The sequence below is a fragment of the Urocampus carinirostris genome, chromosome 19, assembly GCF_059441175.1.
Source record: "Urocampus carinirostris isolate Australia breed hairy pipefish chromosome 19, RoL_Ucar_1.0, whole genome shotgun sequence".
NCBI classification, from domain to species: Eukaryota; Metazoa; Chordata; class Actinopteri; order Syngnathiformes; family Syngnathidae; genus Urocampus; species Urocampus carinirostris.
Window position 1 is genome coordinate 8,435,965 of NC_142367.1, and position 26,160 is coordinate 8,462,124.

The 26,160-nt window shown below is 43.7% G+C and overlaps 2 protein-coding genes across 8 annotated transcripts in view; one reads left to right on the forward strand and one right to left on the reverse strand.

Annotated features, from left to right (window-relative positions):
* acbd4 (acyl-CoA binding domain containing 4) lies at positions 1-12,747 on the reverse strand. 7 transcript variants are annotated; one of them, XM_088324261.1, is made up of 8 exons: positions 12,610-12,747; positions 4,356-4,482; positions 4,092-4,212; positions 2,033-2,117; positions 1,848-1,968; positions 1,729-1,781; positions 387-704; positions 1-325 (listed from the first exon to the last, which is right to left on the reverse strand). In XM_088324261.1, exons 2-8 carry the CDS (start codon positions 4,438-4,440, stop codon positions 197-199), a joined length of 912 nt encoding a protein of 303 aa, XP_088180387.1. In that variant the 5' UTR covers positions 4,441-4,482; positions 12,610-12,747; the 3' UTR covers positions 1-196. The 7 variants fall into 7 exon arrangements, with proteins under 7 accessions (XP_088180387.1, XP_088180386.1, XP_088180389.1 ...); XM_088324260.1 differs by lacking the exon at positions 12,610-12,747 and adding an exon at positions 7,489-7,537; XM_088324263.1 differs by lacking the exon at positions 12,610-12,747 and adding an exon at positions 7,489-7,510 and having other exon boundaries at positions 4,092-4,241.
* The window catches only part of LOC148347081 (1-phosphatidylinositol 4,5-bisphosphate phosphodiesterase delta-3-A-like), a 27,967-nt gene continuing 13,851 nt past the window's right edge, over positions 12,045-26,160 (forward strand). Inside the window, exons 1-3 of the mRNA XM_088324257.1 lie at positions 12,045-12,295; positions 16,161-16,216; positions 16,330-16,441. Coding sequence (XP_088180383.1) covers positions 12,199-12,295; positions 16,161-16,216; positions 16,330-16,441 — 265 coding nt within the window. The 5' untranslated portion in view covers positions 12,045-12,198. The remainder of the gene's footprint in view (positions 12,296-16,160; positions 16,217-16,329; positions 16,442-26,160) is intronic.

Here is a 26,160-nt window from a genome sequence, read left to right on the forward strand (position 1 = left end):
TTTGAATTTTTTTGAAAGACAGGAAAGTTGATTTATTTTGCAAAGGAGTCAAAAAAAGGCACAGGAGCAAGGCCGGAGTCTTATCGATCTCCAATCTGAGTCCACTTCCAAACGCATCTTTTGTGGCAGGAATTTCCAGTCCTTGATATTGTCGGGGTACGACCTATGAGATTCTGCTGGCGAGTTTGACGCGTCTTCAGGTGAGCAGGCGCCGACTCTTCTTGATCTTTCGCAACAGGTGAAGGAAACCCTGCGCTGCTAATGGCCACAGCAGCAAGAGGAGGAAGGTCAAAGACGATGGGTCCAACAACCATGCCCGCCTTTCCTGGAAATCAAAGAAGTCGCTGGTCTGCGTGTCGCTGGCAATCGGCAAAGTGCTAACTTACCCCGCTTACTGGCTGCGATGGAGCGGCGAGCGCTGCACACGTGCCCTCAAGGACCCGCAGCCTTCCCGTCACGTTCCTCAGGTCGTCTCGCAAGCGGATCAGGGCGGCTAGGACGAGGTGCTCCAGCCGGCGCTGTTTGGCCTCACTCTTCACGTTGCGTCGCGGTTTGACCACAGCTGACGAGACTGAAATAGCAGAGTTGGTGTGCGCTTGCCGACTTTGGTGCTCCCTGCCTGGCAGACTCAGACCCCCAACTCGCTCTGGACCTTCTCCTGCGTCGTCCGCCAGAATACTCGAGGCTGCCGCTGCCACCGCACTCTGGGAGACAAATATATTCAAGTCAAGTCATTTTTATTTGTATAGCCCTTAATCACAATCAGTCTCAAAGGGCTTCACAAGTTACTACATATAAGATATAAGAAGTTTAGGTTATTCGTATGCTATAGAGTAGAAGTGAGTTTTAAGCTTAGATTTAAACATTTCCACTGAGGTTGCATATTCAACGTTTAATATGCGGCCTTTTGCAGCGTCTTTCGGACTGGTAGGACGTACGTGGAGTCAGTAACAGACCTCTGCGCCATCGGCAAAGCTCTCGCCCTCTCGTTAGAGGCAAGCTCTTAAACTGAGTTTCAGCCTGGGTTTGGTCAAAGGTGTCAATCAATATGTTTGGGTCAGGCCAAGCTCTTCTCTTGCTGACTTTTAAAAAAATAAATATATATTTATGAAAACGTATACTGAAACGATGTGTAGATTCTAAAAAAGGAAAGTCTTGGATTGGCCATGATGTGCAAGACACACTGATTAAATCAGTATCCAGTCCCAACTCACTGTGATTTTGCTACGCTAACATAACAGCTGAGGCGTTTAGAGGCCCTGAATAGTTTTGGCCACGAGAGACCGTGGTCCACAAAAAACAGAACTTGCCTTAAAAGAACTTCTCTTCTCTGTCTATTATCCACCCTTCATTGTTCTTCTTTGTCAATCTGCCTCTCTCACTCTCTCAAAATGCTGTGCTAGATTCTTAAGGACAGACTGCTGCCCGAATTTTCAACTCATCAAAATAACAGACAGAAAATGATCTTGTCAACTCATAAACAAATCCGCCATTGATGGAAAACTGACGATTAATGTAACCTTTATGGACACAGAAATGTAAAAAATATCAATGTTTATCCAGTGTTGTTTAACTTAGATTTCATTGCATATAGGCTTTAATTTATTATCCAGTTTGATTCGGGTTTGGTCCTTCAAATCATGTTCATTGGTCGGGCGCAGGCTGGTTCAGACTTTAATACCGCGGGCCCGGTCAGGTTGGCCTTGATTTTTTTGGACCCAATCTTACCTCAACATCCCGTTCATTAGCCGCTGGTGGATCTTCAGGCGCTCCCAAGCCTTCTAGAACAACAAAAATGGAATCAGCCCCATTGAAATGCTCTTCAAACTTGAAAGCGATCGGCTTACCTGGCGCCAGCAAGGTCAGTGTGCGCGGAGGCCGCGGCATGTCGTGGATGACGGTGTAGAGCGGTTCAAAGAGGCGGAAGAGGGAGGCTGTGTGCTCGTCCATCGGCACCGTGTCAATGACCTGCAAGGATGGCCAACCAGGCATCCATCAGCGAGGCCCGGGCTCCCATTCTCTCGCGGCTTACCTCTTGCGCCACTTGCTTCATCTGCTCCACGTAGGCTGCCATGGCGGCGCTGCTGCTCATGTCTCTTAGCCGACTCCAAGCCTCCCTGGCGGACACGATTCAGAGATTTATATTTTGTGAATATCTTACCGCAGTGGTCGGCAACCTTTTCAGTACCACGGACCGGGTTATTGTCTGACAATATTTTTACGGTCTGGCCCAAGAGCGGCATTAAATATGTTTGTTTCTTTTCTACAATAATACCGATAATAATAATAACACTTATAATATTTATAATAATAACAACATTAAGCCTTGTAGAACACTTAGATCTCCTCGGAACATCACACCGAAATCACATTCATTCATTTTCCGAACCGCCTATCCTAACGAGGGTCGCAAGAGTGCTGTGCCCATCCCAGCCATGATTTGAGAATGTGGGAGGAAAATGGAGAGCCAGAGAGTAAGGGGAGTACATGCAAACTCCACACAAGGAGGCCAGAATCTGGAATTGAACCAGGGACCTCCGAACAGCGTGGAAACCGCATCACACAGTGGTCGTTAATAACAATCGACGCAAAATTTCACGTCGATCCGTGTGCCAAGTCATTACAAGTACAAACTCATCGAATGAACCAACCACGCGAAAAGCTTGTTAGTGTTATATGGACTTTGTGTTGTTTCCTAAATTAGGGATCCATGCATCCTTCAACTCTGTTGCCAAAGGTTTTTCCCATAGCAGCAGGTTTGTTTACAATCGTTCTAGTATGACATAGTTCACTGTTTTCAACCTTTTTTGAGCCAAGCACATTTCTTTCAATGAAAAAGTCCTGCGGAGCACCACCAGCTGAAAATGTGAAACAAAGGCTTATATTACCAATATAAGCGTTTCGCAACATTGAAATTGAAATTATATTATAACGTCTTGAACAGGAATCAAACACAAAGAATAAAGTATTTTACCAAGCATATTGGAGTTGGTGTCATTGCACATCTGGTAAGAGTAAATCAAAATGAAACTTTGTTGGACATATTTGCTTTCTTTCGACTTCGACTCATCTGGGTCCGGATTTTGTCCCGCTGTTCTGGATCAGCATTTTTCCTCTTCAAAAACAGATTCCTTACTTTCACAGTTGTTCTGCTATCCAACTGTCGCTGCATCCGTGTGTCACTAACTCGCTCGTCTTTAAGCACGAGACCTTTAGCTACCTGCTACTTCTGCTTATGGTATGGAAGAGTAAAGAGTGCTACTTGATTAGTCTGCCAGGTGCTAGACCGAACAGGTACAAAATTGGATAATTTCCCACAGCACACCTGACAATAACTAGTGTGCCACGACACGCTGGTCGAAAAACACAATTTTCTGAGATGATTAGCTATATACGCAAAAAGTTGGTTGGATTCATCTTTCACTGTATCTGGGACTGGCGGGAATCCTTATTTCCAACTTTACAGCTGCACCGCCTGACAGGCAACTGCGCCCGCCGGTGCAGACCACACTCATTTTAATTCAAACGTCCATCCATCCATCATCTTCCACTTATCCAGGGTCGGGTCGCGGGGGCAGCAGCCTTAAAAGGGAAGCCCAGGCGTCCCTATCCCCAGCCACCTCCTCCAGCTCATCCGACGGGATCGCGAGGCGTTCCCAAGCCAGCTGAGAGACATGGTCCCTCCAGCGTGTCCTGGGTCGCCCCCGGGGCCTCCTGCCGGTGGGACATGCACGGAACACCTCCCGGGGGAGGCGTCCGGGGGGCATTCTTATCAGGTGCCCGAGCCACCTCAACTGGCTCCTCTCAATGCGGAGGAGCAGTGGCTCTACACAGAGTCCCTCCCGGATGACTGAGCTCCTCACCTTATAATTCAAACATACCTCCTCAAAGCTCCGTTTCAGGCTCATTCTAAAACGTAGCAGTGTCAGTAAAACAACAATAGGTAAAATATAATTTTTTTGTGCGCCCTGGTACCAATCAACCCACAGCCCGGTACCGGTCCACGGCTCGAAGGTTGACGACCACTGTCTTCCAAGAATACATTCGGACAAAAAAACGCTTTGGCTTTGTGTTGCCGACACCATACGCACCATTTGTAGCGCCCCAGTGGGTCCCAGAAGCCAGGTTGTGGCACCGCACACGGGCCCGAAACGGCCTGCTTGTAGAGCCCGTAGAAGCGCAGCATGTGCTGGTAGGACGGCTGGTAGGGGCCTGCTCACACCAAAAGCACCCACGCCTCACTTTTCACAAAGCAAACAAACACACTTTGCGGGCAACCGTCCCTTCAAGTGTATGCGTCAGGCCAAAAGGGGCCCCCGGGCCCCACTTTGGAGTCCCAGGTTTTGTGAACTGACCTTCTTTGGGGAGATTCCGGATGACATCGACAGCGACCTGAAAACGTTTCTGGTGGTCGCCCTCCGACTTTGCCGGGACACTCATGATTCTTTGAATCGGGTTGGGGGGCAGAGGGGGTCAGGATGCCTGCGAACAGAGCCATCATCTTAAAGGGACAGTGTGTATTATTTGAACACTAGATTTCAGTGCATGAACCTGAGACCGGCCCAAGCCTTAGCCGAAATTCGTGTAGTCGGCTAAAAGCAACCATCCTTTTCCGAGTTCTCCCAAATAAGATATCAAATTTCAGGTTTGCTTCGGGCTCTGTCCCCCAAATCAAGTTATTGGGTCCAGCTCGGGCCTGAGTTGGGTTTAGCTATCGAGCGCAATCTTACTTCAATTACTTCAACATACCAGCTCAGTAGCCTAGATGGTAGTGTGCCCGCTTTGAGACTGGGAGGTCGCTGGTTCGCGCCTCGGCCGAGACATACCTAATTGCTATAATGGCGGCGCCCTCTGGCTGCGGCTGCATCGACTCGCTACAACGGGTCAGGTGTATCGACATTTCGTTCTGTGTACATTGTTACAAAGAATGACAATACAAAGGAAATTATTATTATTATTATAACATCATAGGCGCCGCCGCGAGCGGAAGCCTTTCCAGCAGCTCCATGTTATTTTGCTCTTTTTGTGATTTATTGTTTTAAGTGTCTGCTTCTATCTTCGGTGTTTTTCGTCCCGTTTGACAACTACCCTTTGGATTACTTTCTATCCTAATGTTATGGGTTTTAACGCACAAAAATGCGTTTATTCGAGGAATCAACTACTTGCCCTGAAGAATTCTCGTGCCGGCGTGATGAGGGGGCCCTATCGTGGATGCAGTGCCGGAGCTAAGGCTAAGTGGCTAGCGGCGTTATAAGTCTTCAGTACTGTCCGTAATCATGGTAAATGTGAACTCTCTACCAAATAAGACCGACGAACTGGCTGTGCTGGTGAAAAACATCAAGGCGTACAAGGAGTGCAGTTTGCTGTGCTTTACGGAAACACGGCTCATGTCTAGCATCCCTGACGCTAACGTGGAGCTACCCGGCTTCAGCGCTGTTAGGGCAGACAGAGACACACGCCTGCGGGAAGCGGAGAGGAGGTGCACTCGCTATCTACGTGAACACGAGGTGGTGTAACACTGGGCACAAAGATTTCCATCTGCTGCAGGGACGTCGAACTTTTGGCCTAGCGTGTGACGTCATCCACTCTGCTGTTGTTAAACTACAACACAGCACCCCGAGGCCATCCTGTTAATAAACAACAAAAGGATACTGCTGGAAGTGTGAATTTCCCTATAATAAAGTATCTATCTATCTTCAATTGTATGGTGTACTGCAGGGTTCTCCCACCTTTTTCAAGCTGATATCTACTTTTTGATACTAATCAGCACTAGGGGCACCCAGTTTGTTATACAATCAGAAATAACTTATCATGTTATTATTATGTTATTATCAGGTTAATGATTAAAAAGTACAGAAGTGTTAACTAGACTACTAAAACATTCATTTTGCAAGAAAATCAGAATGGCGAGCTATGCTCGGGCACCTCAGCTGTCCTTAGGTGGCACCCTGGTGCCCGCGGGTATCAATCGGAGACTCCTGATGGAGTGCAACCAAAAACGACAGCTAAAAAGCACCAGGAAGAATACAAACGCAGTGACCAAAACGCACCATTTTCATACCTGTCAACCTCCACGGCTCCATGCCCGTACAAACTGTCGTATTTTTCCGTACAAACTACAAAATAATCGTACACCATATATTTTTTTTTTTTTCGGAATGATGCATGATGGGAAATCCCCAGGCGGCAGACGCATGCGCACATTGGCATCAAACCGCTAGCTTCGTTTGCAACGAAAAAAACAATACTGAGATAGAGGCTTCCGCGGCGAACTCGTTAGACTTTATTGATTTGCCGTTTCGTGATAGTCGGTGTTTACCAAATGGTACCCATCTCATCTCTCCCATCTCATTAGCCGTACCGCTTATCCTCATTAGAGTCGCGGGGGGGCTGGAGCCCATCCCAGCCATCCCCGGGCAGTGGGCAGGGGACACCCTAAACTGGTTGCCAGCCAATCGCAGGGCACACGGGGACAGACAACTCACTCGCTCATTCACACCTACGGACAATTCACTTGAAATGTATGTTTTTGGAATGTGGGAGGAAACCAGAGTGCCCGGAGGAAACCCACGCGAGCACGGGGAGAACATACAAACTCCGCACAGGAAGTCTGGAGCTGGATTTGAACACACGCAGGAGGTTCCCATGACATGAACTGTGCCGCACAAGCGCTAACCACTGCGCCGCCGTGCTGCCCCGAATGGTACCCATTATTGACAAATTTGTGTTTTTCGTACAGATTTCCTTGTACGTCGTACTCGTCTTAAAACGCATAAAAAACGTACTTTGTATGACAAAACCGTACAAGTTGACAGGTATGCATTTCCTTTTTTTTTTTTTTTTTTTTTACATACATATTTTGAGTTTTTGGGGGTACCCGTAGCAGCAAGACGGCAAAGAAATATATCACTCCCTTCAGGTGAGGCTTATGTCATGTAAAATAAATGCAAATTTCTCAACCTACAGGTATTGTTAGAAATATACGTTTATATATGTAGTTTTGCTTATCATTCAGATCAATACTGTGTTTATTCTAAGGGATGATTTTGTTTTTTACCACGGGTAGGCGCTAAATAGTACACACTGTCCCTTTAAAGGAGTTGGAGTCGGAAAAGGAACCGTTAGATTGCCGTTACAGCACTATCCGGTGGTTAGTTTATGCACGCACTTAAATATGACCTTTTTGGGTAGATTAAGCTATAACGGTCGGCTATCTGAAGTAAAAATACCTCCCCAAATATCATGAAAGCGATCAAAGTTTTGATAGTTGTTTTGTTTACCATTCTTACTTTTTTCCACAAGCCTCCGATCGACCGAGTCCGGCTGACTTTGGACTTTGGACAAAAGATTTGATGTCAATAAATACAAAAATTGATGAGATCATGCAAATCTTTCCACGGAAGCGACAAGTGTTGACCCATTTCGTGACCCATTTGTCTCGAGCGATCAAAAAGGGGAAGCTAGCGTGTTAAAGTAAGGTCCACTTACTGCAAGGAGGGCTTCGGCGGCCACTTCCGGTACCGCCCACAGCGCACCGATTGGCACCCAGCTTCTTTAAAGGGACAGTGAGTAGTTTTATTTAGTCCCTCCTACAGATGAAAATAACTTCATACATACAAAAAATTTTTTTTTGTATAATCAGACAAAACACATGAACTATCATGTAAACGTACAGTTTTTAAAATACTTGTAGGTGGAAAAATATTAATTTAGTTGAAGGTACAGTCTGTAATATTTGACCACGTACGGTGTTGTCCCACTGAAAACGAGAGCTATAAAGCACAAGGAAGAATACAAACAATGGAGACTCTAAGTGACCAAAACACAATATTATTTTTCCTTTGCCTAGCTTTTTGCAAAAAAAAAAAACGAAAAACAATAAAAAAATTTAAAAAAGGAAAAAAAAGAAAAATAGGAAAAGGGAGAAAAATCTGAAAAAAATAATACTAAAAAGGAAAGAAAATAGAGAGGGAAATACGAAAAGGGTGGGAAAAAAGAAAAATATGAAAAAAATAAAATGTAAAAGAGAAAAAAGGAAAAAATGGGGAAAAAAGAAAAAAAGAAAGAGAAAAGGTGAAGAAAAAAGGGAAACAAATAAAAATAAGAAAAATAAGTAAACGTGAAAAAAGAAACAAGTAAAAAATAGATCTAAAATGATCAAAAATTATCTTATAGTTGAACACTGTGTTCTATTTTTTCAAGTTTTTTTTAGAAAAATCTCAGTTATTCGCAAAAATTTAAAAAAAGAAAAAAAACAGGTTTTAGGAGTAGCCTTGGCAGCAAGATGGCGGCCCATCATGTCAGCTCCCTCTAGGTGAGGATCCTTTTGTGTAAAATAAATGCTAATTTCTCAACCGCCATGTATTAAAAAAAATCATGTTTACACGATAGTTCATGTAATTTTTGCCTATTCGTTAAAATAATATGTTTGCTTTTTCAAGTGGAGTTTTAAACCACCGGGGGGTGTGAATAATACACACTGTCCCTTTAACATGACATGATGTTCACCTACAGGGAGCCTTCTTGAATCCGAGGGTAAAAGCCTTGTAAACGACTGGGGAAGAAATTGAGTAGAAAAAATGTTGTGGTTTGCTCACTTTGAGTCTCTGTAGCTTTCAAACCCTCAATTGTACTACGCAATACAGCGACATCTAGTGGTCAAATAACGCACACTTTTCCTTTAAATTCGCCCAAATTAATCGTTTGGCAAAAAATGTAGGAGAAAAACACATGGTTGTCGACACCAATACCCCCCCCTGCCGCCCCCCCCCCCCATTAGCAAATTTTCAAGAACAAACTTTTGTAGATGGTGGAAAAAAAACAAAAGCTATTCGAAAGAATAGGTGTTGGTTTCCTTTTATGAACTACCACTGCCCAGCCGCTCGTCTATATTTAGTAATCTGATTAGCGGGTTTGCGTGTATGGTCAAGTTAGAGTAGTTGTATCGGGCTAAAGCGGAAACTGGGTAAAATTTGTTTCATTTCATAAACGTTGTCGGCTTTTTGCTGTTGCAGTCAAGATGAGCCATGATTTTTTTCAGTTTTCATCATTTATTCTTCCTGATGGTAAGGTTAGAAGAGTTTGCACATTCGCTCTTTTAGTAGTTTTATTATGATTTTGTTTTGAAAGGTTGTCTGAGGGGCCTTACTGACGTTAGCTTGACTTTTGCCAAATATAGCATCGGTACATTCAGTTGCTTTCGGGGCGCTCGGTTTGGTTCGTGCGTTTCCATATAGAAACTCCGTCTCTGATTTTGAGAACCGGCTTTTTCGGCTTCGCCCAATAAAAAGAGCCGACTCTTTCAGTTCCCTAACGGCTCTTAGGATTGTTTTTGTTTCTTAAATCCATATATTATTGATTCTTTCGTAACCCAATGCACAAAATTACTTTTTCGAACACAAGAGCATTTGCTCCTTGTATAAAAATCATTTTTGAGCCGGTGGGAAATATTTACTTTGTTGAAATGATGACACCGCATTTTTCAACCAGCTATTCAAAAATTCAGTTTCTGAATTTCACACATTTAGAAAACTGTAGTGTGCTCTGCGTTTTTACGCAGAAATCAACTATGTTTTTAACACGTGTGACCCCAAATTAAATTTGATCCACAATCCATCATGGGGCTCTAAGCAAAATTTGATTTGTGGCCCCTCCCATTACTTGATCATTTGCATATCTGCTATATCTCATTCCATGTTCTATTCTGTCATTACGAATACCCTTAAAATACCAGATGTGAGATGTTTCTTTTATAGTTAGATTTTAATCCACAGCGAATAAAGCCACAAAAGTCGACAACAGATTTGCAAATTTGCTTAAAAAACATTATTTAAAGTTAATATTTGGCAAAGTGAGCAACTTATATGTCTGGCCATACAGGAATCAATACATAAAACCTCAAAGGGAAGCCAGGCAAGTTTTACTTAGGGTTTATTATCCAAACGATACAAAATTCAACTACAAGAGCAGCCTGTAGTTGATTTTCACTAAATACAGTGGCTTGCAAAACTATTTGCCCCCCTTGAACTTTGTGACCTTTTGCCACATTTCAGACTTCAAACATAAAGACATAAAACTGTAATTTCTTGTGAAGCATCAACAATAATTGGGACACAATCATGAAGTGGAAGAGACTCTATTGGATATTTCAAACTTTTTCAACAAATAAAAAACGAAAAAGTGGGTGTGCAAAATGATTCAGCCCCTTTACTTTCAGTGCAGCAAACTGTCCAGAAGTTCAGTGAGAATCTCCGAATGATTCAATGTTTATCTAAATGACTAACGATGATAAATGGAATCCACCTCTGTGTAATCAAGAGTCTGTATAAATGCACCTGCTCTGTGATAGTCTCAGAGGTCTGTTTAAAGCGCAGAGCATCATGAGGATGAGGAACACACCGGGCTGGTCCGGGATACTGTTGTGGAGAAGTTTAAAGCTGGATTTGGATACAAATAGATTTCCCAAGCTTTAAACATGCCAAGGAGCACGTGCAAGCAATAATATTGAAACGGAAGGAGTATCAGACCACTGCAAATCTCCCAAGATCGGGCCGTCCCCCTAAACTTTCAGCTCATACAAGGAGAAAACTGATCAGAGATGCAGCCAAGAAGCGATGATCACTCTGGATGAACTGCAGAGGTCTACAGCTGAGGTGGGAAAATCTGTCCATAGGACAACAATCAGTCGTATACTGCACAAATCTGTCCTTTATGGAAGAGTGGCAAGAAGGAAGCCATTTCTTAAAGATATCCATAAAAAGTGTCGTTTAAAGTTTGCTACAAGCCACCTGGGAGACACACCAAACATGTGGAAGAAGGTGCTTTTTGGTAATGCAAGACGTTATGTTTGGCGTAAAAGCAGCACAGCCCGTCACCCTCAACACACCATCCCCACAGTCAAACATGGTGGTGGCAGCATCATTGTTTGGGCCTGCTTTTCTTCACCAGGGACAGGGAAGATGGTTAGAATTGATGGGAAGATGTATGGAGCCAAATACAGAACCATTCTGGAAGAAAACCTGACGGAGTCCGCAAAAGCCCTTAGACTGGGACGGAGATTTGTCTTCGAACAAGACAATGTTCCAAAACATAAAGCAAAAGCTACAATGGAATGCTTCACTAAAAACATATCAAGGTGTTAGAATGGCCAAGTCAAAGTCCAGACCTCAATCCAATTGAGAATCTGTGGAAAGAACTGAAAACTGCTGTTTACAAACTCTTTCCATCCAACCTCACTGAGCTCGAGCTGTTTTGCAAGGAGGAATGGGCAAAAATATCAACTTCTCTATGTGCAAAACCGATAGAGAGATACCCCAAGCGACTTGCAGCTGTAATCGCAGCAAAAGGCGCTACAAAGTATTAACTCAATGGGGCTGTGCTAAATAATTTGGCACACCCACTTTTTCGTTGTTTTTTTTTGTATATGTTAAAAAAGTTTAAAATATCCAATAAATTGTGTTCCACTTCATGATTGTGTCCCACCTATTGTTGATGCCTCACAAGAAATTATAGTTTTTTATCTTTATGTTTGAAGTCTTAAATGTGGCAAAAGGTCACAAAGCTCAAGGGGGCCAAATAGTTTCGCAAGCCACTGTATTTAAAGTGATGTAGCACCAAGTGGGATACTTACATATTCTTCTGTGTAGCACAGAACTCAACACACCATGGTGGACAAAAATACTGAAAGGCGGGAAAGAGAGGTTTTGGGTTTATTGAATATTTGGGGGAGGTCTATGTTCAGCCTCTAGTAGCACTATAACTTTGAAATGGCCAGATATGTGACGGCGTCAGCATCCATGAGTACTTTTGCAAACAATTTGTGTCTTGTGTCTGACGTCACTTGTCTTGTTCACACAGGGGCATATAGAAGTCCCAGAAGACCGCAAACAAGTCGCATTTAGTTGGAAATGTAAACAAGCGTACAAAAACTTCGGATTTCCGCAGGGTCGATATTTTTCGGCTTGACATCGGCTCCCGTCGATCACTTCCAAGAGTCTGCTTAAAAAGCCGTTTCGCTCGCGAACGACACATCACTGTTACTGAAACGGTTTTTGTGACGTCAGCGAAGGGACGTCTGGGACGACGCGCGCAAGGTCCCCCCCATAAAGACAAATCTTGCACACATTGCAAGCCTCAAGTGGAGGGAAGGAAAGAAGCTGAGATTGCAGTGCACATAAAATCGAATTCATCCCTAAAAGGATGTTGGCGAGTAGACGGAAAGCAAACCCCCGGCGTCATGGAGACGGCGGGACGTCCGAGTCCAGGTCTAAGGCCATCCACCCGCTGACCAGTCTCGGTAAGATCCAAAAATGTTGACATCTTATTGTAAATGAAAAATGACCCAAAACTGACGTGATCGATGCACTCTAATCGCCATTGATTGGAGCCGAAGAGAAGAAAAGCAATCATCAGAAATGATGCGTTCATGTAATTACCGTCCGGATTCAGGTCACCCGCTTTTTAATCAGACTAATAGAGTCTTAAAATGTCCAATACCAGCAAAGTGGAATTACGTGCAAACAGACAAAAACTGCATTCAAGTCAGCTAAAGTCTTCGGGAAATCGGAGTCAGGCTCTCAAATTAAAAATTAAAAAATATATTTCTCCTACTCTCTGTGTTTCTCGTGAAGACGTCTCCTTGTCATTTATTTGGTCAAGGGGTAATCAAGTAGGGCGCAGTCCTCGTTTGTGGTCTCTGAGTTTATTTCCAACACATGTCCACGCTTCCAAATTGCTGCTTATGTCGTTTTCAATGGCACGTTTCCTTCAAATTACCGTAACTTTAAGACACACCCCCAAACTAGTCTTTTGTGATCTATTTTTCATAAATAAGGCACACCAGACTATAAGGTGCACAGAGCTAAACTTTACAGTAAGAGTGAGGATCGCATGAATAATAAACACGTTTAAATGAAAATAACTTATTTCTATAGAACAAAAATTAACATAATGACATCTGGTTTGGAGTCTGAAATTATTTTTTAGCAACAAACAGCAGTTATCCACAATAGAGCACTACAAAAACCACTGTATATGTTTCTAAAAAACAGAACAGTTACCGTATGTAGCATGATTTAAAACAATTTAAACAAGAGTACGTATTTTGTACAAATTATTACTATATACATACATTTTCATTCGAGTAATCACAATATGTTTCATACTTACAACAACAAAAAAACATTTGAAATGAGCGTTCGAGTTGGAATTTAAGCTGCCATCCAGGTGATGTGCTTCTTTTTTGTTATTATCAACAAACCACCTACTGACTCCCAATGAGATGTTGCAACACATCGGTTGGGTTGAACAAGGGGGCTGGGAATTCTTTCCTCTGTATAAATTTCCCTGAGGGAGTGAAAAATGTGAATGTGTTCTTGACTCAATGGCTCCTGTATGTATGTATATATATATTTATATATTTTCACAACCAGAACAAAGGTTGGACCCAATCGCGTAACGTTAACCACAAGTTTATTGAGATAAAAAGGAAAAGGCAGCGCCCGCGATCTGGTGGTCGCTGGACGCAGGAAGCAGGCCGCTCACAGAATCTGAACAGGGTTCCGAATGCGGAAGGGGATCTTCCGGAGCGGGAGACTGGGTGTCGAAGACGGGAAAAACAGGTCGATAGCCGGGACAGGAGAGCAAAACGTGGTGGGGATCAAAAACGAGTCGTAAGCTGGGACGGGAGAGCAAAACGTGGTCGGGGTCAAAAAACAGGTCGTAGCCGGAGATAAACGTGGAAATTAGGAACAGACGGGTGGAAAACGGGTGCAAAAAACCTGACTGAGGGGAATCAGAGTCAAAGTGCTTGCCTTGTAGAAACAGAGGTTCACTGACGGACTGACAACAGGCGAGTGAAAGGACTGAGCTTAAATAGGACGGGGAACCAATCAGGAAGCCTGCAGCAGCTGGCGCCAAACGAGCGGGCACAGGTGAAACTAATCAGTCATCATGACATATATATATATATATATATATATAAACCACAAAAGAGCACTCCAAGACCACTGCTTCTCAAAGGCAGAACAGTTACCGTATGCAAGTTTGATTGTAACTATGCACTGTTGTATTGTATGCAACTATTCGAATATTATCCACAGTACTTTCGGTGATATAAGGTGCTCCGGATTATATGTTGGCCCAATTTAGGTTTTTTTAGGTGCACCTTATAGTACAGAAAATATGAGATCTTTTTTTTCAGGCTGGCGTTACCAAAATGTTTTTTAAAACCAGTACAGTTCCACTTAAAAAGGATTGTTGTTTTGATTCCAGTGTCCCTTCGTGTGTCTTCTCCCCCCCCATCCATTTTTTTAAGCATTATTGTAACCTGCATTCAAGACCAACATTCAAATAAATGGCTACATTATTGTGTGCTGGGAAATCCGCTTCCCACCTGGAAACAAATGCAGGCGTGGCCTTCAAAGTTTTCTGTACAAAAATCTGACACGTGACTAAATGAACATGATGCTGGAAGTGCTGCTAAACAGTAAAGGTTGGCTTTCACCCCTGCAAACTTAAAGATTCCATTAACCTTGGGAAAGGCGTAAAACAGGCCAACTGAAGGTCGAATCAAGTAAGGTTAATTGGTATAGCCCTTAATCACAAATTCTCCATGGTGAAGAGTAGTGCCCCTTTGCGACATCCTACACTCAACATCAGCAATAAACCAAAGTACCAGAAATTGTGCACAAAGTCCGATTGACAGCAAGCTTCCTGTATCAAAATCTCGACTGATGCAGCAGGATTTAGATGAGTATGTGCATCAGGTGCCGGGCCGATGGCTCAGAAACCCACCAGAACTGAAAGCCTCCAGAGCAGGGATCTCAAACCTTTTTCAAGCTGAGAGCTACTTTGCGTCACTTTTTAGTTTAAAGGGCACCCATGTTTATATGCGTTTCTAAAATAACAACTTACAATGTTATTACTATGTTATTACTGTCTTATTGCCAGGTTCATTACCGAAACCAGGGTTGAATAGACTCGGTCAACCACTAAAAGACTTACTTTACTAGAAAATTACAATGACCCAGCACTGGTGAGCTATTTTCAGAACAGATCCGCTGTCCTTAGGGGGAACGCTGGTGCCCGCGGCCACAACGTTGGAGACCCAAGCTCCAGAGTGTCAAACGATGTCTGGGCTGGTGCAACTAAATTGTGCCTGTGTTTGCCCCCTGCTGGATCTTTTGTGCAAAACCTTGTATTTGCGATTTTTAAAATCTTGTAAATTATTTTAAAATCACGCCGTTAAAAAAAAGCCCTTTCTGAGCTAGCCCTATTTCAATTTTTCCATGCATATTATCACATTTAGTGCTAAAAATCTGGGGCCTAATTAACGGCTTTTATTCTGAGTGATCTAAACAAACTTGATGGAGTTAAGCCATGAAATTGTCAGGAACCAGAACAGCATCAGGACCCAAAAGCGTGACGTTCTCACACAAGCCTTTTATTTTACGGGAAATGGTGAGTCATGCACGGTAGACAGCGGTCTGGTGTGAAAAGGCAGGAAGCCAGAGACAGACGAGATTGATTCCAATTACTCGAGTTGATATCGGACAGATGGTGTCGATACCGGACAGGACGGGACAAATAAGATTGATAAAGAAACAGGATATCGAAATAAAGCAGGACAAACTAGACGGGAACGAAAACAGGAGAGAATAATAAACAGGACAAAAATAGATGGGAACGAAACTGGAAACCGATATTAACCAGCACAAAAATAAACAGGAACAATATCGGACTGAAAATACCAACAGGATAACAGGACCGAGGACGGGGCAGAGGTTCGTTGACGGACTGACAAAGTAAGAGAGAGCGCACTGAGCTTAAAAATACGGAAAGCCAATCTGTTAATGAGCTGCAGCTGGCGCCACACGGGCGGGGCCAATTGGGCGCCATGGCAAACGTGACAGAAATTAATAATGACATGTAAATGTCTGCATGTATATTTGTTCAGAAACGCAAATCAGAAAAATTGGATAGGTCTACATTTCCCTCCACCTATGTATTTCTGAAGTTTTAGAAAAAAATCAACCAGTCAATCATTTTTTTTGTACCCCTCGCTGAGCCCTTCTGCCAAATTTTTAAACCAAATTTGGCCGGTGACTCAAAAAGTTAGCCCATTTCTGTTCTTGCTAACGTTTCTTCTTTTTTTCTTGAAGGTTTGCAGGATAATGAAGACATCCAATGGATGATGAAGGGCTCCAACATGGTGAAGGTCGGTAGGACTTCCTGGACTGACTTTTCATATGGAAGAGTTTCATTAATAATAATTAATTCATGGATAATAAGTAAAAAAACAGTTATGGCTGCCTGTTATTTTGTGTTCAGGTGCGATCGCCTCGCTGGCAAAAGCGACGCTCTCTCAAGTTGCTGGAGGACGGTGTCACGGTTTGGTGCCAGTCCCGCAAAACGTTCCGGCGGGCTAAGGAGCAGCAATCCTGTGAGTTGCACCTCATTTGGCTTCTTGTCTACTCAGGTGGCTCAAAAACAACCCAATTTTGTGTCAAAAACAAAGCGAGTTTGTGTTAAACACAAGCCGAGTCTGTCTCAAAAACAACCCAAGTTTGTGTCAAAAACAAACTGAGTTTGTGTCAAAAACTGCCGAAGTTTGTGTTGATAACAACCCAAGTTTGTGTAAAAACAAACAAACGAGTTTGCGTCGAAAACAGTCCGAGTTTGTGTTAAAAACGACCCAAGTTTGCAGTTAAGATAGTCCGAGTTTGTTTTAAAAACAAGCCAAGTCGGTCTCAAAAACGACCCAAGTTTGTGTTAATAACAACCCAAGTTTGTGTTAATAACAACCCGAGTTTGCGTCAAAAACAAACCGAGTTTGCGTCAAAAACAAACCGAGTTTGCATCGAAAACAGCCCAAGTTCGTGTTTATAACAACCCAAGTTTGGGACAAAAAAAAACGAGTTTGCATCAAAAACAAACCGATTTTGTGTGAAAAACAGTTCGGGTTTGTGTTAAAAACAACCCAGGTTTGCGTTATAAACAATCTGAGTTTGCGTCAATAACAGCCGAAGTTTGTGTTGATAACAACCCAAGTTTGTGTAAAAACAAACAAACGAGTTTGCGTCGAAAACAGTCCGAGTTTGTGTTAAAAACGACCCAAGTTTGCAGTTAAGATAGTCCGAGTTTGTTTTAAAAACAAGCCAAGTCGGTCTCAAAAACGACCCAAGTTTGTGTTAATAACAACCCAAGTTTGTGTTAATAACAACCCGAGTTTGCGTCAAAAACAAACCGAGTTTGCGTCAAAAACAAACCGAGTTTGCATCGAAAACAGCCCAAGTTCGTGTTTATAACAACCCAAGTTTGGGACAAAAAAAAACGAGTTTGCATCAAAAACAAACCGATTTTGTGTGAAAAACAGTTCGGGTTTGTGTTAAAAACAACCCAGGTTTGCGTTATAAACAATCTGAGTTTGCGTCAATAACAGCCGAAGTTTGTGTTGATAACAACCCAAGTTTGTGTAAAAACAAACAAACGAGTTTGCGTCGAAAACAGTCCGAGTTTGTGTTAAAAACGACCCAAGTTTGCAGTTAAGATAGTCCGAGTTTGTTTTAAAAACAAGCCAAGTCGGTCTCAAAAACGACCCAAGTTTGTGTTAATAACAACCCAAGTTTGTGTTAATAACAACCCGAGTTTGCGTCAAAAACAAACCGAGTTTGCGTCAAAAACAAACCGAGTTTGCATCGAAAACAGCCCAAGTTCGTGTTTATAACAACCCAAGTTTGGGACAAAAAAAAACGAGTTTGCATCAAAAACAAACCGATTTTGTGTGAAAAACAGTTCGGGTTTGTGTTAAAAACAACCCAGGTTTGCGTTATAAACAATCTGAGTTTGCGTCAATAACAGCCGAAGTTTGTGTTGATAACAACCCAAGTTTGTGTAAAAACAAACAAACGAGTTTGCGTCGAAAACAGTCCGAGTTTGTGTTAAAAACGACCCAAGTTTGCAGTTAAGATAGTCCGAGTTTGTTTTAAAAACAAGCCAAGTCGGTCTCAAAAACGACCCAAGTTTGTGTTAATAACAACCCAAGTTTGTGTTAATAACAACCCGAGTTTGCGTCAAAAACAAACCGAGTTTGCGTCAAAAACAAACCGAGTTTGCATCGAAAACAGCCCAAGTTCGTGTTTATAACAACCCAAGTTTGGGACAAAAAAAAACGAGTTTGCATCAAAAACAAACCGATTTTGTGTGAAAAACAGTTCGGGTTTGTGTTAAAAACAACCCAGGTTTGCGTTATAAACAATCTGAGTTTGCGTCAATAACAGCCGAAGTTTGTGTTGATAACAACCCAAGTTTGTGTAAAAACAAACAAACGAGTTTGCGTCGAAAACAGTCCGAGTTTGTGTTAAAAACGACCCAAGTTTGCAGTTAAGATAGTCCGAGTTTGTTTTAAAAACAAGCCAAGTCGGTCTCAAAAACGACCCAAGTTTGTGTTAATAACAACCCAAGTTTGTGTTAATAACAACCCGAGTTTGCGTCAAAAACAAACCGAGTTTGCGTCAAAAACAAACCGAGTTTGCATCGAAAACAGCCCAAGTTCGTGTTTATAACAACCCAAGTTTGGGACAAAAAAAAACGAGTTTGCATCAAAAACAAACCGATTTTGTGTGAAAAACAGTTCGGGTTTGTGTTAAAAACAACCCAGGTTTGCGTTATAAACAATCTGAGTTTGCGTCAATAACAGCCGAAGTTTGTGTTGATAACAACCCAAGTTTGTGTAAAAACAAACAAACGAGTTTGCGTCGAAAACAGTCCGAGTTTGTGTTAAAAACGACCCAAGTTTGCAGTTAAGATAGTCCGAGTTTGTTTTAAAAACAAGCCAAGTCGGTCTCAAAAACGACCCAAGTTTGTGTTAATAACAACCCAAGTTTGTGTTAATAACAACCCGAGTTTGCGTCAAAAACAAACCGAGTTTGCGTCAAAAACAAACCGAGTTTGCATCGAAAACAGCCCAAGTTCGTGTTTATAACAACCCAAGTTTGGGACAAAAAAAAACGAGTTTGCATCAAAAACAAACCGATTTTGTGTGAAAAACAGTTCGGGTTTGTGTTAAAAACAACCCAGGTTTGCGTTATAAACAATCTGAGTTTGCGTCAATAACAGCCCAAGTTTGTGTTGATAACAACCCAAGTTTGTGTCCAAAAAAAACTGAGTTTGCGTTAAAAACAAAACGATTTTGCGTCAAAAACAGTCCGAGTTTGTATTAAAAACAACTCAAGTTTGCGTTATAAACAATCTCAGTTTGCATCAAAAACAGTCCAAGTTCGTGTTGATAACAACCCAAATTTGTGTCATAAACAAATCGAGTTTGTCGTGATTACCTAACTGGAGCCACCTGAGGTAATCAGCTGGTGTGCTGGAACGCGATTTCCTGATTGGTGGAAGCTTTCTACATAAGCTGTTAGCGTCCAGAGATGGACGTTCGAGTGTACTCCTCGTTTCCCTGAGTGAGCCTCCAACATTCAAGGTACCACGATCCCTTTGTGTATTCCAAGTCTGATTCTCGTTGCCTGACCCTTGTCTGTTAAAAGTTTACGATCTACTCTTCCGTCCCGGCCACCGACTTACCTGCTACGTTACTCGTCACGCGTTTTCACCACGGAGTTGCCATATCGTCCAAAGAGGCTGTCTGCTACCAAGAGACGACGTCCCAAGCCTGCTCCACCGAACCTTGTCCAAATAAATCCTTTAACTGACGCTATTGGATCCGAGTGCTTGTTCTGGTCCATGACAGAACACTCGAACCAAAAAATGGATCCAGCGTCATTTTTTCCCACCTCCGAGAAATGCGGAGATGCCGAGCAGGAATCCGCGCTACAGCGCCTACTACATACCGAAGGCGCGGTACAACAGATCGCCCATGACGTATCCACACTGGTCCGGCAAGTACAACGTCACCAACAATTTTTTGAGCAACAGTGCGAAGCTTCCCCGGCAACACGACCACAAGATCCGGTTCCGCCTCTTTCTGATCAGGTCGGCAGTGTTGAACCACGAGTAGGTTCGCCAGAGAGATTCAATGGAGAGCCCGCCCAGATCCGCCCCTTTCTCATAAATTGCCGATTAATTTTTGATCTACAACCGCGAGCCTTTGTGAACGAAAAGACGAAGGTGGCCTATGTAATAAATCATTTGACTGGCAGAGCCCGCCTTTGGGGAACAGCAGAATACGAACGAGGGGCGACAGCATGCACCTCTTTTAGTTTGCTAAGCCAGGAAATGATTAAAGTATTTGATTCTGGTTCCTCATCAGTCGATGCTGCTCGTTCCATCTTGAACATCCGCCAGGGGAGACGCTCCATTGCCGACTATGCCATTGACTTCCGCACTCTAGCAGCCCAGAGTCACTGAAACGAAGAGGCGCTGGTCGACGCCTACCTCCATAGCTTGTCCGGTTATCTCAAAGACGAATTGGTATCCCACGCTCCTCCGGTAACTCTTGACAACGCTATCGAACTGACCGCCCGGATCGACCGTAGGGTCCAGGCAAGACGCCGAGAGAGAGAAAATCCCAGCCAATCCATCACCAGGCAAAGTCAAGACATGAGTAGGATACCGAACCCCCCAACCACTTCTACCGCACCTCATGAGATGATGGAGGTGGACCGCACCTTTCTCTCCGTCGAAGAGCGCCAGCGAAGGCGTTCCGAACGGTTATGTTTTTACTGCGGCGGCCAGGGACATAGGGTGGTCAATTGCCCGTTAAAAGCCAACGCTCGTCGGATATAGGGGACGTCCGATTGAGCTCTGCTTTAGTATCGTCCCCCAAGACTGATAGACCTGTTCTCCGGGCAAATCTCATTATTTCCGGTTCATCTCAGCCCTTCCATGCCCTGATCGATTCTGGCGCCGAAACAAATATCCTGGATTTGTCACTCGCACACAAGATGGGGATACCTGTTAAAAACCTTCCTAACCCGGTATCAGCTCGGGCTTTGGATGGTCACCTATTAGGCACCGTATCCCAAATAACTGAACCCATAGAACTACAGTTGTCTGGAAATCACAGAGAGAAGATCCGATTTCATTTACTTCACTCCCCTAACCAACCCCTTGTTCTGGGTCATCCTTGGTTGGTGCAACACAACCCCCATTTCGACTGGCGCACTGGGTCGATACTTGAATGGGGCATGGACTGTCACCAAACCTGTCTGCGAGCCGCTCCTTACCCAAATCATCCTGTTTCCACGAGGGCCCCACCCAATTTGTCCAAAGTCCCAGCCTGTTACCACCACCTACGGGAGGTCTTCAGTAAAGCTAAGGCCTCTTCCTTGCCCCCTCATAGACCTTATGACTGCGCGATTGATCTCCTGCCTGGGTCTGCTCCTCCTCGGGGCCGCCTCTACTCCCTGTCCATTCCCGAGAGAAAGGCCATGGAGGAGTACATTTCCGATGCCTTGGCGGCTGGTATCATTCGACCCTCCTCTTCTCCTGCAGGGGCGGGGTTCTTTTTTGTGGGAAAGAAGGACGGGTCACTCCGGCCCTGTATAGATTATAGGGGCCTTAATGAAATCACAGTTAAAAATCGCTATCCCTTGCCTCTGCTTGCCTCTGCATTTGAGCTTCTACAGGGGGCCACGATCTTCACTAAACTTGATCTGCGCAACGCCTACCACTTAGTCCGTATCCGGGAGGGTGATGAGTGGAAGACAGCATTCAACACACCCACCGGTCACTACGAGTACCTGGTAATGCCGTTCGGATTAACCAATGCTCCAGCCGTTTTCCAATCCTTGATAAATGACATTTTACGAGATGTGCTTAATCGTTTTGTTTTTGTGTATCTGGACGATATCTTAATTTTCTCAAAGTCCCTCGATGAACACCGAAAACATGTCCAGCTGGTTCTCCGTCGTCTCCTAGAGAACTCTTTATTTGTCAAAGCAGAGAAGTGCGAGTTTCACGCCAAGACAGTCTCGTTCCTGGGCTACATCGTGGCGGAGGGGACCCTTCAGATGGATCCTGCGAAGGTATCAGCAGTCACCTCTTGGCCTGTTCCTGAGTCTCGGAAAAAACTCCAACAATTCCTTGGTTTTGCCAATTTCTACCGGAGGTTCATCAGGAACTACAGTTCGGTGGCAGCTCCTCTCACGCTTCTTACCAGCCCTAAAGAGCCATTTCGGTGGTCTTCCGAGGCTAATGCAGCTTTCAACCGTCTAAAAACTCATTTTTCTACGGCCCCCATACTCCAGGTGCCTGACCCTGCGCGCCAACTGGTGGTGGAGGTGGACGCCTCAGATGTGGGAGTGGGTGCTGTCCTGTCCCAGCGGTCGGACAAGGACCAGAAAATGCACCCGTGCGCCTTCTTTTCCCGGCGGTTGTCCCCGGCCCACCGCAACTACGACGTGGGGGATCGTGAGTTGTTGGCCGTCAAGCTAGCCCTGGAGGAATGGCGGCATTGGTTGGAGGGGGTAACGGTGCCGTTCATAGTTTGGACTGACCACAAGAACTTAGAATATATTAGATCGGCCAAGCGGCTCAATCCTCGCCAGTCACGTTGGGCCCTGTTTTTCACCCGCTTTAACTTTACTCTGTCATGGACCAGAACAAGCACTCGGATCCAATAGCGTCAGTTAAAGGATTTATTTGGACAAGGTTCGGTGGAGCAGGCTTGGGACGTCGTCTCTTGGTAGCAGACAGCCTCTTTGGACGATATGGCAACTCCGTGGTGAAAACGCGTGACGAGTAACGTAGCAGGTAAGTCGGTGGCCGGGACGGAAGAGTAGATCGTAAACTTTTAACAGACAAGGGTCAGGCAACGAGAATCAGACTTGGAATACACAAAGGGATCGTGGTACCTTGAATGTTGGAGGCTCACTCAGGGAAACGAGGAGTACACTCGAACGTCCATCTCTGGACGCTAACAGCTTATGTAGAAAGCTTCCACCAATCAGGAAATCGCGTTCCAGCACACCAGCTGATTACCTCAGGTGGCTCCAGTTAGGTAATCACGACAGAGTTTGCGTCAAAAACATACCGAGTTTGGGTCAAAAACAGTCTGACTTTGTGTTAAAAACAACCCAATTTTGCGTTAAATCAATTTGAGTTTGCGCCAAAAACAACCTGAGTTAAGGTCAAAAAACGACTAAAGTTTGCATCTAGAGTGACCCCAGTTTGGGTCAAAAGTCACACCATTTTGGGTTAAAAGCCACCATAGTTTGGTTCAAAAGCCAGCACAGTTTGGGTCAAAATCCACCGCATTTTGGGTTAAAAGCCACCTCGGTTGTGGTCAGAAGTGACCCTGCTTTAGGTCAAAAGCGTCACCCGGTTTGGGTCAAAAGCCACCCTGGGTTTGATCAAAAGCCAGGGCTTGAGCTTGGGTCGAAAATGGAGGTGACATTTCCTATTTCATTTTCAAGGACCTGGGGTAGGGGGGGTGGTTTTGGCCCACCTCAGCCTTTGCCGCTTGCCGGTTTTCTGGATCTGACAGTGGTCATGGGGCTGGCAACACAGACTGTGAGAGAGGGGGAAGAGACCCACGACACATAGAGCCTGTCTTTTGTAAGGAAATCTACGGTAAACAAGACTATACAGTACAAACCAAGACGATGAACAATGACTGGTGGAAAAAGAAGTTGCAGAGAAGCCCGGCCTGATCCCATTGTACCGACCCAGCTCAAAATTCGGTTCCGACTTGGGCTCAGGACTTGCACGCTTCGAAATTCTCCAACCTTTTGCCATTAAAGCAACACAGTATTCTGTATTTCTTTGTGCAGCCAAGTTTAATGGCTGTTAGTGTGATCTACTTTGATGAATTCCCTGAAATATGTCACCAAGGAGGTCTTGGAACCAAACGGCCGAGCCACTCCGTCCAGATCTTTGCTGGGCTCACAAACAGACGAAAAAACATATTCTGGGTCGTCCCAAGCCTCCCTTCAGGAGGATGTGCCTGAAACATGATGTCAGGGAGGTCTTGGAACCGAATGCCCGAGTCCCCGTCTCTTCCCCAGCCACTTCGTCCAGATTTTTGCTGGGCTTACAGACCAGACTCTAAAGCAGGGGTGTCAAGCTCATTTTAGCTGGGGGGCCCCACGTCATAGAAAAAGCACACTCGCAGGGGCCAGACGATTGAATTATAGACAAAGAAATAAATAAAGAAAGAAAGAAAGAAAGGAAAAAAGAAAAAGCAAGAGGGATAAAAGGGTGTGAGAGAGATGGATAGGTGTAGAACAAAAGGGAGAAAGGGAGAAGGAAACAGAGAAATAAAGAGAGAAAGAGAGCGATGAAGAGAGTAGAGAAAGAGTGAGAAATAAAAAGTGTATGAAAGAGAGAGACAGAAAGAGAGAAAGAAAGGGCAATGGAGAAAGTATATATATATAGAGAGAGAGAGAGAGAGAAAAAGAAAGACAATGAGAGAGAGAGAAAGGGAGAAAAACAGGAGAGAAGGGGAGAAAAATTAAAGAGACATAAAGAGAGAGAGAAGACAGAGAGAGAAAACTAGAAAAGAGAGAGAGAAAGGAGGGGGATATTAAATGGAGACAGAGATAAAGAGAGAGAGAAAGAGAGAGACAAAAAGAGTGAAAAATAGAGAAAGAAAGAAAAATAAAAGGGATAAAAGAAATAGAGTGAAAGAGAACAAGAGAAAAAGAGAGAGAGGGAGAGAAAAAGAAAAGAAAAATAGGGATGAAAAGTGTGAAAGAAAAGAAAAATAGGGATGAAAGGTGTGACATAAAGAGAGACCTGATAGAAATAAATAAATATAAATTGAGAAGTGTCAGAGAGGATAAAAGAGAGGGGAAAAAGGAGAGAGAGAAAAGCAGAAGGGAGAAAAAGAGGAAAACGAAAGAAAGACAGAGTGAAAAAGAGAAAATGACAGAGAAAGAAACGCATCTAAGATCGCTTTGGGAGTGATGATTGTTTCTGGTGACACCTGGTGGACCCTATTTAAAACTGCAGCTCATTTTTCTCGTGCGCTTCTCTCGGCGTTGTCTCGCAGCCGGATTGGAAACGCAAGTCCTGCCACGTGTCTGCTTCCGGCTCTTAAAAGGGTTGTGTTTTTTTTTTTCGGGGGCCCGCCTTGTAATTGCCGCTTTCCTCCTTGCTCTCGGTCGGGCGGAGGCCTTCTCCTCAGCTCTCTAACTTGTACTTAAAATGTTGAATGGAAGCCTGCAGCTGCTCCCTGTTGCCCCGCATGAAAAATCTTCAAACATTATGATTAGAGGGCAGGCGGCAAATTCGGGAAAGCAGCCGGCCTTTGGTGCTCACTGGCCTTTCATAATATTGTTGCCGTCACGTGAAAAACACAGATCTCCTTTTTGTTTTTTCTCTTGCCGCCATCATTCCTCGTGTCCGTCCGCTATCACTGGGGTGGGCGAACTATTTTGGGAGAGCAAAAGGAGCGAGACCAAAAATGCAGTCGACCCTTCTAACTGAATGTTGTGCCCACCTATGATTTTCTATCAAAAATAACGTTCGTATGATAGTTGATGTATTTTTGCCTAGTATTTTTTTTTGTACCGTTAAATATTACACACTGTCCCTTTAAGAATCTGCCCCTTGTGTTGAATCCAACATGTCATAATTATTGTTTTTCTTTTTTACTTTATTTATTTTTTGTTTTCTCCTCAGTTTTTCTGCAACACTTTCTATTCCCTTGAAACTAGTACGACTGGGGGGCACTAATTATTACACATTGTCCCTTTAAGAATCTGCCACTTGTGTTGAATCCAACTTGTCCCAATTGTTATTTTTCTTTTTCACTTTATTTTCTGTTTTCTCCTCTGTTTTCTGCAACACTTTCTATTCCCTTGAAATTAGTACAACTGGGGGGAACGAATTATTACACACTGCCCCTTTAAGAATCTGCCTCTTGTGTTGAAGTAAACATGTCATCATTACTATTTTCTTTTTTACTCTATTTATTTTCTGTTTTCTCCTTTGTTTTTCCACAACACTTTCGGTTCCCTTGAGATTTTTACAACTAGGAGGCACTAGGTTTTACACACTGTCCCTTTAAGAATCGACCCCTTGTGTTGCATTCAACATGTCATAATTATTATTTTTCTTTTTTACTCTATTATTTTCTCCTTTGTTTTTCTACAACACTTTCTGTTCCCTTGAAAATTGGTACGACTGGGAGGCACTAGATTTTACATACTGCCCCTTTAAGAGTCGCCCCTTGTGTTGAAGTAAACATGTCATCATTAC

Bases quoted from the DNA above. Each gene is read 5' to 3' on its own strand.
- acbd4 (XM_088324261.1), bottom strand. From the start codon at position 4,440: ATGAGTGTCCCGGCAAAGTCGGAGGGCGACCACCAGAAACGTTTTCAG. The intron at 1,969-2,032 runs GTAAGCCGCGAG...CCATCCTTGCAG, and splicing joins TGAAGCAAGTGGCGCAAGAG to GTCATTGACACGGTGCCGAT. The intron at 326-386 runs GTAAGTTAGCAC...TTTGATTTCCAG, and splicing joins CATCGCAGCCAGTAAGCGGG to GAAAGGCGGGCATGGTTGTT.